At 43.5% G+C, this 12,723-nt stretch overlaps 1 protein-coding gene across 1 annotated transcript in view; it reads right to left on the reverse strand.

Moving 5' to 3' along the window:
* TMEM131L (transmembrane 131 like) overlaps positions 1 to 7,524 on the reverse strand; it is a 156,357-nt gene extending 148,833 nt beyond the window's left edge. Inside the window, exons 1-2 of the mRNA XM_075860335.1 lie at positions 7,301 to 7,524; positions 6,380 to 6,450 (exon numbers count right to left, since the gene is read on the reverse strand). Coding sequence (XP_075716450.1) covers positions 6,380 to 6,450; positions 7,301 to 7,418 — 189 coding nt within the window. The 5' untranslated portion in view covers positions 7,419 to 7,524. The remainder of the gene's footprint in view (positions 1 to 6,379; positions 6,451 to 7,300) is intronic.
* Positions 7,525 to 12,723: the final 5,199 nt, after the last annotated feature.

Below are 12,723 nucleotides of genomic sequence, written 5' to 3' on the forward strand. Positions count from 1 at the left end.
AACTGTATCACAAGTTCAAAGATTGACATAACTATACAGTTTACAGAAAAGACGTGGGAAGTGTAACTTCAGAAGGGTAAACCGCCAAATAGAGTGCTGTAAATAGGATGCAAAGCCACGTACCTTGGTGAGCAGCTCACAAACTAATTTCCTAAATACAAATTGTATTTTCTCTTAAAAGGGAATACTCATAACAGACATTGGTGGCATATGCCACTTTATTCTAGCGGTGGTCAGCAGGTGTCTGGGAAATATTTATGACTTCTGCTTCATTATCTTTCTGTGACAACTTATGACTTAAAGAGGCTCTGTCACCACATTATAAGTGGCCTATCACCTACATAAGGAGATCGATGCTATAATGTAGGTGACAGTAATGCTTTTTATTTAAAAAAACTATCTATTTTTACCACTTTATTAGCGATTTTAGATTTATGCTAATGAGTTGCTTAATGCCCAAGTGGGCGTATTTTCACTTTAGACCAAGTGGGCGTTGTACAGGGGAGTGTATGACGCTGACCAATCAGCATCATGCACTCCTCTCCATTCAGTTACTCAGCGCATAGGGATCCTGCTAGATCCTTATGTGCTGTCTTACACATTAACAATACTGAAGTGTTTAGACAGTGAATAGACATTCCACGGGATGTCTTTTCACAATCTCTGCACTTCGTTACTGTTTCTATGGTAGTTACAGCAGAGGAAGCGTGATCTCGTTGTCACCGGTCATTTACAGCGAGATCTCGCGAGATTACGCTTCCTCTGCTGTAACTACCAGAGTAACGAAGTGCAGAGATTGTGAATAGACATCCCGTGGAATGTCTATTCACTGTCTAAACACTTCAGTATTGTTAATGTGTTAGTATAAGACAGTACATAAGGATCTAGCAGGATCCCTATGCGCTGCCTAAATGAATGAGGAGAGGAGTGCATGAGGCTGATTGGTCAGCATCATAGACTCCTCTGTACAACGCCCACTTGGTCTAAAGTAAAAATACGCCCACTTGGGCATTAAGCAACTCATTAGCATAAACCTAAAATCGCTAATAAAGTGGTAAAAATAGATCGTTTTTTTTAAATAAAAAGCACTGCTGTCACCTACATTATAGCCCCGATCTCCTTATGTAGAAGATAGGGCACTTATAATGTGGTGACAGAGCCTCTTTAAGAGAATACGTGAGAATTCAGGCACAGAAGATGGTAGAGATCGTGTTGACCCTTTCAGATCCTCACCAATGAAACATTGGTGGCATATGCCAGCAATATGTCAACAACGTCTGTGAGTAGACAATGCACGCCGATTGGCACTCATTTAGCTCCATTTACATGTAGCAATCATTGTTCTGTATGGGGACAAACAAGAGATTGTTCATTCCCATACAGTGAGCATCACGGTAGATGGCACATCCCGTTTACACAAGTAGATGTGCTGCCGACAAAGATAACATTTTCTGCCACATTAAAGAATCAATCAGCTGACAAACAAGCGTTTACTCAAGCGTATTCCAGATTAAGAACGGAGTATAAATCGCACGTCATAATACATTTCCCAATATCTGGACTTCTATTGAATTGAGGGACATAGGGTTCAAAAGTTAACCGAGGCAGGTCAGGGTATTGTGTCCGTAATTTCTACGCTAAAATGTGTCCGTAGTACGGATTTCTGAATCCAGAATTAAACAAGCAATCTAAAAAAATATCTATATATTAAAAACGCACTGTGAACATTTTTGTTTTTCCACTAACCATTCCTTCAGTATTTAGAGTTCCCCTTATAATCCAGTAATAACTGGCTGGGCTCCTAACTAAATTTCCCTAGTGTTTGCCATAGAGAAATTATGCTGTAATAAAGTCACTAAATAAAATAATCACATTGTACAAGGGAAGTTTTAGTATTAATAAAATACAGAACACATGCAACAAAATATTAAGTGCCTTTGCTGGTTGAGCATCACAGGAACCAAAAGGGACAACAATGGGACATTATGCACCTACAAACAAAGAGGACCTGTCAAATCGCTTCCCATTCCTTAACAAAAACATCAGCCCTAAAATTTAGATAATGATATTAATAGGACTATGGAACTCCTGCTTGTTCTGCTGATGGAAAGATTTCACAAAGATTATTAAAAGCCATATCTAACATATTCAAGTAGAGCTCCAAGCCTTTTGTTCACCCCCTCTAGCAGCCATGCAGAATGACAATGAATGCAGGCTTAATTCCTTGTGCTGGTATTTAGGGAGTACATCAAGGACTTCGCATCTGCTCCCCCCTCCACTTGCAACGGGAAGGGGGATACAGTAAGCGTGCTTCTTCCTTTGTGTGACAGCTCGCGCACAATTACATAGGAGCACGAATGACTGTGTTAGCAGTCTTATTTCTGCCACCGCGCACACACCATTATAACTCGGATAACCGATTGCACAAAATTGTTATCGGAAATGAAAAACCATGTCTAGCTGCATGTGGTGATGCAAATAGTTAACGTTATAGCACGCTCAGTGAGAAAAACAAAGGGACCCCCATCAGTTGACTCTTTGGCAAGACTTGAGGGTCTATGTACTGCTTTCTCATCCAGTCACAGGGAGATGGTAGAATTGTTGTAAGAAATGGTATTATTTCAGCTTACAGCAATTAAAAGTGAATTAACAATTAGCTAACGGGACTAAATCTTAAATCCAGGATTAACGGGCATGAACCATATGAGCTTTCAAGACTAAGCTTCTACTGCTCCACGTATTTCTGGGTAGAAGGCTCACAGTAAGTTTATTCGCTCCTGCATGGCGAGCCTGTGATCCGATATTACGTCAAACACCTTTTGCAAAGCAGTGACAAAACCTCAAGCTTGGAAAGTGTCGATTAGGTTACGTAGCTCCGCCTATCTCGCATTAGACAAAAGTCGCCAAGGCATTAGAAACGCAATGAAGTAAAAGACCCCTTTGAGTTCCAAGTTCTTTCTTTAACCACGCACACGCTGAATGCTGCTGTACACAATAAAAGTAATTGCACAAAAGGACATCTGCTCTGGTAAAACGCTAGTCCAGAATTCTGCTACCTGAAACACTGAAGACTCTCACAAACCACTACTCAGCACCCAGCCAATGTAAATGGCATGCACATTACGTAAGTGAATACCTCAAACGTGTGTACTTGACACATAGATAGATAGTCACTTAAAAAGGTCTCACTCCACCCTGCCATAATCTTATCTGACACAGTGCGACTGCAGCAGCCTGCCAGGGCTGGGCTGCTGTAACATGGTTCCACTCCTGGACTAGCTACCAAATAGCGACATGGGCAACATTAATAGGCCACGCGTTTTGGAATGTGCACATAATTAAGGTATAATACATCATTTTATTACTAATACTTCCAGACGGTATACACGTGTGTAATTGCCCTTTAAACAAACCTATTTGAGTTAAAAATACAATTCTTGTAAGTAGTTCCATCGTGTTGTTCTGCATTTCCTGCCTACAGTGGTTTTAGTCTTACTCATGACAATCCTATTACAATAAGAACGGTGCAGAACCTTCAGAAACATACCAAAAGATGAATAAGTGCTTATTAGGCTTTGTTCACATCTGCGTCAGGGCCCGTTCCGACGTTCCTTCGGAGCTTTCCGTCGGAACAGAGCCCTGACTGACACAAACGGAAACCAAAAGTTTCAATGGTAACGGATCCGGTGCCAATGGTTTCAGTTTGTCTCCGTTGTGCAAGGGTTCCGTCGTTTTGACGGAATGAATACCGTAGTCTACTACGCTATTCATCCCGTCAAAACGGACGGAACCCTTGCACAACGGAGGCAAACTGAAACCATTGGCACCGGATCCGTCACCATTTAAATCAACGGTGATGGAAACGGAAACCTTTGGTTTCCGTTTGTGTCAGTCAGGGCTCCGTTCCTACGGAAATCTCCGACGCAACGGAGCCATGACGCAGATGTGAACGAAGCCTTAGTCCTGACAAAAGCTCTACCTTGGGGGCATGTTAAACCTTATTAGAAAATTGCTGACAATGCAATTCTCGAATATCTCTACTACTAGATTTGTTCCCTTCAAAACTAAGAGATTTTTTTTTCCCCCCTTGTCCCCCGCAGTAGAAAACAGGCACCATATGTGAACGGAGACAGCAGAGGGGCTGCACATTCATTCACAGAATATGGGCTGCAATTAATTGTATCTGTATTCTGCTGACTAAACAAAGCTAGTTGTGGAGAATCAAAATTGCATTCAGCTGCTATTTTCTATTATACGAAACGCTGGCGCTCATAAAGGAAACCATTCTGGTATTCTGTATGAATAAGGGAATTGCAAGTTATGGAATTCCATCATACAGTATATTCTTTAAAATTAACTCCAAGGTGGAACCTCACATTTATTAGGCGTCGTACATGGCTCCTAAAAGAAATGTATTGCCAAAGTTTTGTACTACACTAGTTAAAGGGGTTGCCCGCTTTAGACAATTCCTATTTGTTAGACAGGTCCCTTGACAATAAGATGAACACCAGTAATAAGCTGTGGGGACACCTATCAGAAATGGTCAATTTCCCTGCAGTGCGATCACATGAGAGCATTACACAGTGCCCATTCACATCAATGGGTAGTCAGTTGGTAGCCGCTCTCCATTCTGGCCAAAAGACGAGGACCCCCTCAATATTAACTGAGAATTCCTTTGTAGAGTATATGAAAATGTGTTTTCTAAACTAGACAACCCCTTTAATTACTGGAGAGTCCAGAAACGCTGACAGTCAACTAATCTTAAGACAAACTTCTGTGGGTGAATAAGCTTCTATGGCTTGACAGTGTGATTTACATAGCAAAACTGTACCGTAACAAAGAACGCTGCAAAATACTTTGTTCTGTGTTCTATTAAATGGCATTATAGTTAAAAGTTGAATATCCAAACAAGCAGTGACCGGGAGTCATAACTGCTACTGTAAAAACCCAAGTAAGAATGATTTATTTTATTGGGATTGATAAAAAGCAAACAATAAAACTCTAAGGGTATGTGCACACACACTAATTACGTCCGTAATTGACGGACGTGTTTCGGCCGCAAGTACCGGACCGAACACACTGCAGGGAGCCGGGCTCCTAGCATCATACTTATGTACGATGCTAGGAGTCCCTGCCTCGCTGCGGGACAACTGTCCCGTACTGTAAACATGATTACAGTACGGGACAGTTGTCCTGCAGCGAGGCAGGGACTCCTAGCATCGTACATAAGTATGATGCTAGGAGCCCGGCTCCCTGCAGTGTGTTCGGTCCGGGTTTTCCGGCCGAAATACGTTCCGTCCATTACGGACGTAACATGGTCGTGTGAACCCAGCCTTACTGTTCACTCCATTGGAGACAAGGACCTCTGCGGGACTACAACTTCTATACAATGCTAAATAGACCTACTACATGTATATCAATCATGCCATGAAGGTGCGAACACGTTTCTATAAATCCCTTTGGCTTCATTGGGGCAGAATACTGTCTAGGCCATGCCCGCTTGTCGACAGCGGCGCATAAAGGGTCTAAAATAGGTAACAAATGTGGTGCATGGCATGTGCACCAGAATTCTGGCTAAATAGTTATTCTCCCCCAATCACTGTGCATGCGCAGCCACTTGACCGGGGGGCATTTCAAGCCACGGGACCCCCAATAATCAGAACTTTATGATGATGCCTGAATTATATGAATAAAACAAGAGTATTTTTAAAAATAGAACCTTTTTAATGGAGCTTAGCAAGGGAACATAAGTCAATGTGAAGAGGACAGGAATCTAGTCATGAAGCTTATTTTTCCTATGCGATAAATGGATTGTGAAGATGTATAGCCAGTAACTGCTATTAATAACAAGCAGGAAAATGAGGGATTCACTACAAGTTCTATTCTATGGGATATTCTAATAATATAATATATTCTTCACCATATATAGTGACGGGGGAACACGTTTTATTTCATTTTGCTTACAGACCATACTGATTTTAATGAAAAGGCTGCGAATGCATTACAATGTATATACACAATACAGTTCGTAAATGTCAACTAAACATAGCAACTATGTAAACACATCAAAGAGAATGAAAACACAACACACATTGTAACAATTGGAAGCTCTCCAGGTAATCCTAGGTGTAAGGACAAGTCCGACACATTCCCTTACAAGAGGCCGCTGCACACGTAGACCTTATTGTTGTCCGGAGACCCTACCTCATTTGTTTACAGCAGCAGCAGCATCCTGAAAGTTCATTATGTCATCAAATGGACGTACACGGAGGAAGCTCAATAATAGTCATAAAATCGCAGCTGTCACTAAGAAGACGGTCTTCGCAGATAAAAATCAGAACATAAAAGTGATGGCACTAAAATGCTAAGTTGATCTCACCTGAGTGGGTAGCATAAGCTCAGCGTCTTCTGCTTGCCACAGCTCCACCATGCTGGGAACAGGCTCGATCACTAGAGGTGGCATAAAACAAGACAAAAGAACCCATATTATTCCTAGGTTATCAGAACGAAAGAGGAATAATGCAAGGCCTACTCCTATGCACACCATGACAGCAAGCGCCAAGAGCGGAATCTAGAAGAAGCAAGCGGAGGAACGAGGAGACAAAGCCTGTTCTCTAAGGAGACCTTCTTAGACAGTGGCATCAACATAGAGCCAATTATCATAGGATAGCGAAGGCAATCCAAGGCAGGACACCAGGGGCATGTGACCCGTTAAAGTGGGTACAGAAATTATCTCCAGTGACAAATAATTTACATTCTTAACAGGCTTCTGTGTTGGACAGGTAAATACAATGCACGTCATCTTATAAGAAATGTCATTGTCTACATGTAATATTCAACCGCTCGGAGACATGTATAGCCAGGCTTAAAAGAGAGGAGCCACATATAACATGTGCCAAGGGTACCAAGGAAGAGATGCTGGATACACAGGGTTACCAGGAGATACAATAATATTTAGAAGTTGGGATGCCAGAAGACCTCTGTGACCTCCCTGTGGTCATCACACCCTGAATATTTAGGTTTACTCCTATGGAGCAGCTCAAGTGGCCAAATATACCACCCGCAACTACACTGGCATCATGCACGCTGCCCATGAACAAAGCAAAACAACTGGGCTCCGTGAGTTTGCAGGCAGCAGAACACAAGCCACTGGTTTCTGCCCAGAACAGATCCATGGAACTAAAGACAGGCCCATTTCCTCCTCTCCACAGCATGATCCTCCTCCTTCACCCCAGCAGCAGGGCTCCTCAGCCAGCGGGCACCCACATTCTCTATTGTGCATCTATTCCTTGCCCCTCACCTTGTCCCCCTCCTTGCCGAAAGCAGGGCAGCATGACGTGGAGGACCCCCAGCATAATGTTTACGGCTGTCGCGCTCCAGCAGCGGCTGCCCCGGTGAGGGAGAAGCAGCCCCGCCATGCTGCTGCTCTAGCTTGGGCTCAGTGCTCGCTCGGGTGTCAGCAGCAGCGGAGCGGGCGGGCCCGCCGTGCACACGTGGGACGAGGTGTGTGAACGCGGCCCAGGGAGTGGGAGAGCTCCGGCGCTGTCACTGCTTGCGTGCACCACTGGGCGGTGCTGTCCCTCCCAGACAAAGAGGCCATCAGTGCCAGCCCTGAACAATGGGGGACGACGAGGGTCTGCCTCACCTAGCGCTCACACCCGCTCTACTAGAGCTGTGGCATAGTTATCACTGTGATGTGCAGTAATACAATGTAGCAGTTTGGAACTAGCAATTGTGGGGGGGGGATTGATGTTTCTTTGGAAACGTAACGTCCTTCCACACTGGAATCACCATGCTGCACAAATTCTTCTCCATATTTACATAGTAATACAATGCATAATACATCCATACTTGCCTGCTATTAAAAATAATTTTCGGGGACATATGGGATTTAATTTCTTTGTTAACCCTGCTTGTAGTGTAGGTCACACCCTCATAATGGCAACTAAAGTGTCTCCATTAAAAGCCCCTCATAAACTGCCATTAGAGTGCTCATAAACACGGCCTTATGTTGGATGTTGCCCTGTGAGGTACCTTCTGTTCTGTCATACAGTGTCATATATTGGCCAAATAACACTCCCATACAGTTTTCTAAATAACAATACTGTACAAAGCCACCACTATACACTGAATCAATAATATATAGTAAACTGCCGAAGTAGCAGTGCCACACAATTCCAGTAAATACCGCCTAATAGTCATAAAGTGACCAATGAACAGCTCCATATACGTAAGTGCAATACAATTAATAAGTTACATAGTACGGTGGAAAAAAAGACACGTCCGTCAAGCTCAACCAAGGGATGGGAAAAGGGAAGGGATGAAACAAAAATTCTACACTGACATAGGACCTGATATTTTGTCAGTGACTGCCGGGGACCCTGAGGAGAGGATAGAGGCAGCTTCTGTCTTCTCCGATCTCTTTTACACAGCGCTCAATGAACGCTGTGTATAGGAATAGAGTCCGCTGTAATGTCCGTGGCTGCGGGCTGTCAGCTCCAACCTCCCCCTGACAGCCGCAGCCACGAGTCGGCAAGCGCTGGCCCCAGCCTCCTCCTCAGGACACGCCAGCGCTCGCATCCACTCACCCCTGCCGGATCCCGGAGGGTGTGCGCGCACGCTCGTCCCCGCTCTTAAAGGGGCAGCGCGCGCACCGGACCTCATGGACGAACTTTGACCCGTGAGTACCCTGGACTATAAGAGGGGTCCAGCCCCATAGTTCTATGCCCGAGCGTTGTTGTGTTCCCTAAGTTTGTCTATGTGATGGCCTCCTAGTTGTTTCCTGTTCCAGTCCCTGTACCTATACTTGTTTCCAGTTCCTGTTCCTAGCAATCCATACCTTCCTGGTTTAGCACAGAGCCGTGCCAAAGTCTGGTCGTGCTGCATCCACGTCTGACCTGCTTCACATCGCCTGACGTCCGCCTGCTACTTAGTCCAAGCCGAGCCTGCCCTGCCGCTGTCTGAGCTGCCACAGGTACCTATAAGAACTATAGACTATCACCTGCTCCCTGTTGGCCAGCTGCCTTACCGCCACGGCGGTACGGCCCAGTGGGTCCACAGACCCTTCGTGACAGCCGCGCCGCGGTCTTTATTGCTCCCGGTGTCCATGTGACTGGTCACATGATCGCCGGGTGCTGTTAGTGACAGACTGCTGCTGGGTCTTACTAGACCCAGCACAGCCCTATTAGTGACAATCGTCACTATGAGAGGGCTGATCTCCCCTGTGCAGCCCCAGTTACAGTGGAAAAAAAGGTGTAAAAGAAAGAAAAAAATATATATAAAGTTCCCCAAAGGTCTTTTTTGACCTTTGAGGGACAGACCATAGTAATGAAAAATAAAAGTAAAGTAAAGTGCAAAAATTTTTTATAATAAATACACAAAAAATACCCACCCATAAAAAAACTTTCCCCCTGCCAATCATTGTTGTAACGCTAGCCCGGAACCAATTACCCTAATATAGACATGTAATATATAAAAATTTACGGTAGACAATGACGATCACAAATAAAAGGTCTATTTTAGGGTAAAACTATGTTATTACCAAAAAAAATAGCTGAAAATTAAAAAAGCTTATTTTTTTACTATTATTTTCAAACTTTAAGCCTAAAAATTCTAAAATAGCAAAAAGGATGTGTATAAAAATGTAACAAAACAAACCTGCATTGTCTACGGAAAAAACAATCGCAAGAATCATGTCGCTAGCCCAACAAATAAAAAAGATATAGCTATTTAACTAATGCGTGCTAAAAATGGCTAAATGGTGTCTGGTCCTGAAGGCTGGTTAATCTTCAAGTACACCCAGCTCCTTCTCAACAAGTGAATCCCCCAGTGTAGCTCCCCCTAGGACATAGGATGCATGCAGGTTGTTGGTACCCAGATGCATAACTTTATAATTATCTACATTAAACCTCATTTGCCAAGTGGATGCCCAAACACTCAGTGTGTCCAAATCGGCTTGTAATTCACGAACATCTTCCATAGTCTGAACTATATTACATAGTGTGGTGTCATCTGCAAAAATAGAAATAATGCTATTAACCCCTTAATGACCGGGCCATTTTGCACGTTAATGACCAAGGATTATTTCTTGTTTTTTCACGGTCGCATTCCAAGAGTCGTAACTCTTTTTGTATTCCGTCGACATAGCCGTATAAGGGCTTGTTTTTTCCGGGACGAGTTGTATTTTGTAATTGTACCATTTTTAGATGCTTATAATATATTGATTAACTTTTATTAACTTTATATTAGGAGAGAATTGAAAATAAGCAGCTATTCCAGCATTAATTTTCACGTTATAAATTTACGCCGTTTACTATGCAGCGTAAATAACATGTTAACTTTATTCTATGGGTCGGCACGATTACGGGGATACCAAATATGTAAAGGTTTTATATGTTTTTTCTACGTTTGCACAATAAAAAGCCTTTTAGGAAAAAATTACTTGTTTTTGCATCGCCGCGTTCCAAGAGCCGTCATTTTTTTATTTTTACGTCGATGTGGCCGTACGTGGGCTTGATTTTTGCGGGACAATGTGTAGTTTTCATTAGTACTATTTTGGGGTACATAGGACTTATAGATTAACTTTTATTTTATTTTTTATGGGGGGAATGGGAGAAAAGAGAGCATTTTGCCGTAGTTTTTTGCTTTTTCTTTGGACGCCGTTCATCCGGCGGTTTAATTAATGTGTTCATTTTATTGGTCAAGTTGTTACGATCGCGGGGATACCATATATGTGTATGTGTTATTTGTTTTGACCGTTTTATTAAATAAAACCACTTTTTGGGGCAAAAAAGTAGTTTTATTTGACTTTGACTGTCATTTTTTTTTTTTTTTTTCACAAACTTTATTTAACTGTTTTACATTTTTTTTTTTAGTCCCACCAGGGGACTTCACTATGCGATGTGCCGATCGCAAATATAATGCTTTGGTATACTTCGTATACCAAAGCATTATTGCCTGTCAGTGTAAAACTGACAGGCAACCTGTTAGGTCATGCCTCCGGCATCGCCTAACAGGCAGATGCTGAAGACAGACCTGGGGGTCTTTGTTAGACCCCCGGCTGTCATGGAAACCCGACGGCGACCCGCGATTTGTTTGCGGGGGCGCCGATCGGGAGACAGAGGGAGTTCCCCCTTCTGTCAAACACATTAAATGCCGCTGTCACTATTGACAGCAGCATTTAATGGGTTAAACTGCCGGAATCGGCGCGCGCTTCGATTCCGGCAGTTGCAGCAGGAGCCAGGCTGTGTATAACAGCCGTGCTCCTGCCGCTGATCGCGTGGGTAAACTGTCAGTACCCGCGCGATCACAGGACGGATATATCCGTCCTCCTGCGCGAACTAGCAGCTGCTGAGGACGGATATATCTGTCCTTCGGCGTTAAGGTGTTAATCCCATCCTCTATATCATTAATAAATAAGTTGAATAATAGTGGTCCCAGCACTGAACCCTGTGGTACACCACTTATAACCGGGGACCATTCAGAGTAGGAATCATTGACCACAACTCTCTGGATACGGTCCTTGAGCCAATTCTCAATCCAATTACAAACAATACTTTCTAAACCTATAGTCCTTAATTTACCCATTAGACGTCTATGAGGGACGGTGTCGAATGCCTTTGCAAAGTCAAAAAACACTATATCCACAGCGGCCCCTCTGTCTAGGCTTCTGCTCACCTCTTCATAAAAAACAAATCAGGTTGGTTTGACAACTTCTGTCCTTAATAAAAACCGTGCTGGCTGTCACTTATTATTTTTTGTCAAATACTCCTGTATATAGTCCCTCAGTAGTCCCTTAAACATTTTTACCACGATTGATGTTAAGCTTACCATTCTATAATTACTTGGGGAAGACCTAGAGCCCTTTTTGAAAATAGGCACCACATTTGCCCTGTGCCAGTCCCTTGGCACTACTCCAGTCACTAGAGAATTTCTGAATATTATGAAGAGGAGGACAGAAATAACTGGACTAAGTCCTTTTAGAACTCTTAGGTTTAAAGGGAATGTGCTGCCAGAAAAACACGTTTTTTTTTTAAAAATTAAACATTTAGTGTGTGGGTGATTAAACATTGTTCAAATTTTTTTTATTTTTTTCGCGAGTCAGGAAATATTATAAATTTTTTCTAATTTATAATACTACCCATTTTTGGTCACTAGATGGAGCTAGTTCCCAAAATTGCAGCATTGCAACATTGGGTTAAAAGCCCTCGCTCTAGTGAGCTCTCAGCACCCCCCCTCCTTTATCCTGGCTAGTGCCGGGATAAACGAGGGGTTTGAAAGGTTTAACCTCCTACACTGTGTGTCGCCATTTTTTGAGGTAACCCACAGTGTAGTAGGTTTACATACAGTAGTAAACACACACAAACACTAACATACATTGAAATCTTTTACCTGCTCCTGCCGCCGCGGCTCCCTCCGGCCCGTCCGCTCCGTTTGCTGCCGCTGTTCCATGTGCACAAGTCCGGAAGCCGCGACCGGAAATAGTAATATTACTGTCCGGCCGCGACTTCCGGTCCACAGGAAAATGGCGCCGGACGGCGCCAATTTCGAATAGGACTGTGTGGGAGCGGCGCATGCGCAGTTCCCACACAGACGCCGTACACGGCAGTCAATGGGACGGGAGCCGTTCACAGTCCCTATGGGACTGTGGCTGCCGTATTCCATGTCTGTGTGTGTCGTTAATCGACACACACAGAAATGGAACAAAAAATGGCAGCCCCCATA

This window comes from Rhinoderma darwinii, chromosome 1 (assembly GCF_050947455.1).
Source record: "Rhinoderma darwinii isolate aRhiDar2 chromosome 1, aRhiDar2.hap1, whole genome shotgun sequence".
NCBI classification, from domain to species: domain Eukaryota; kingdom Metazoa; phylum Chordata; class Amphibia; order Anura; family Rhinodermatidae; genus Rhinoderma; species Rhinoderma darwinii.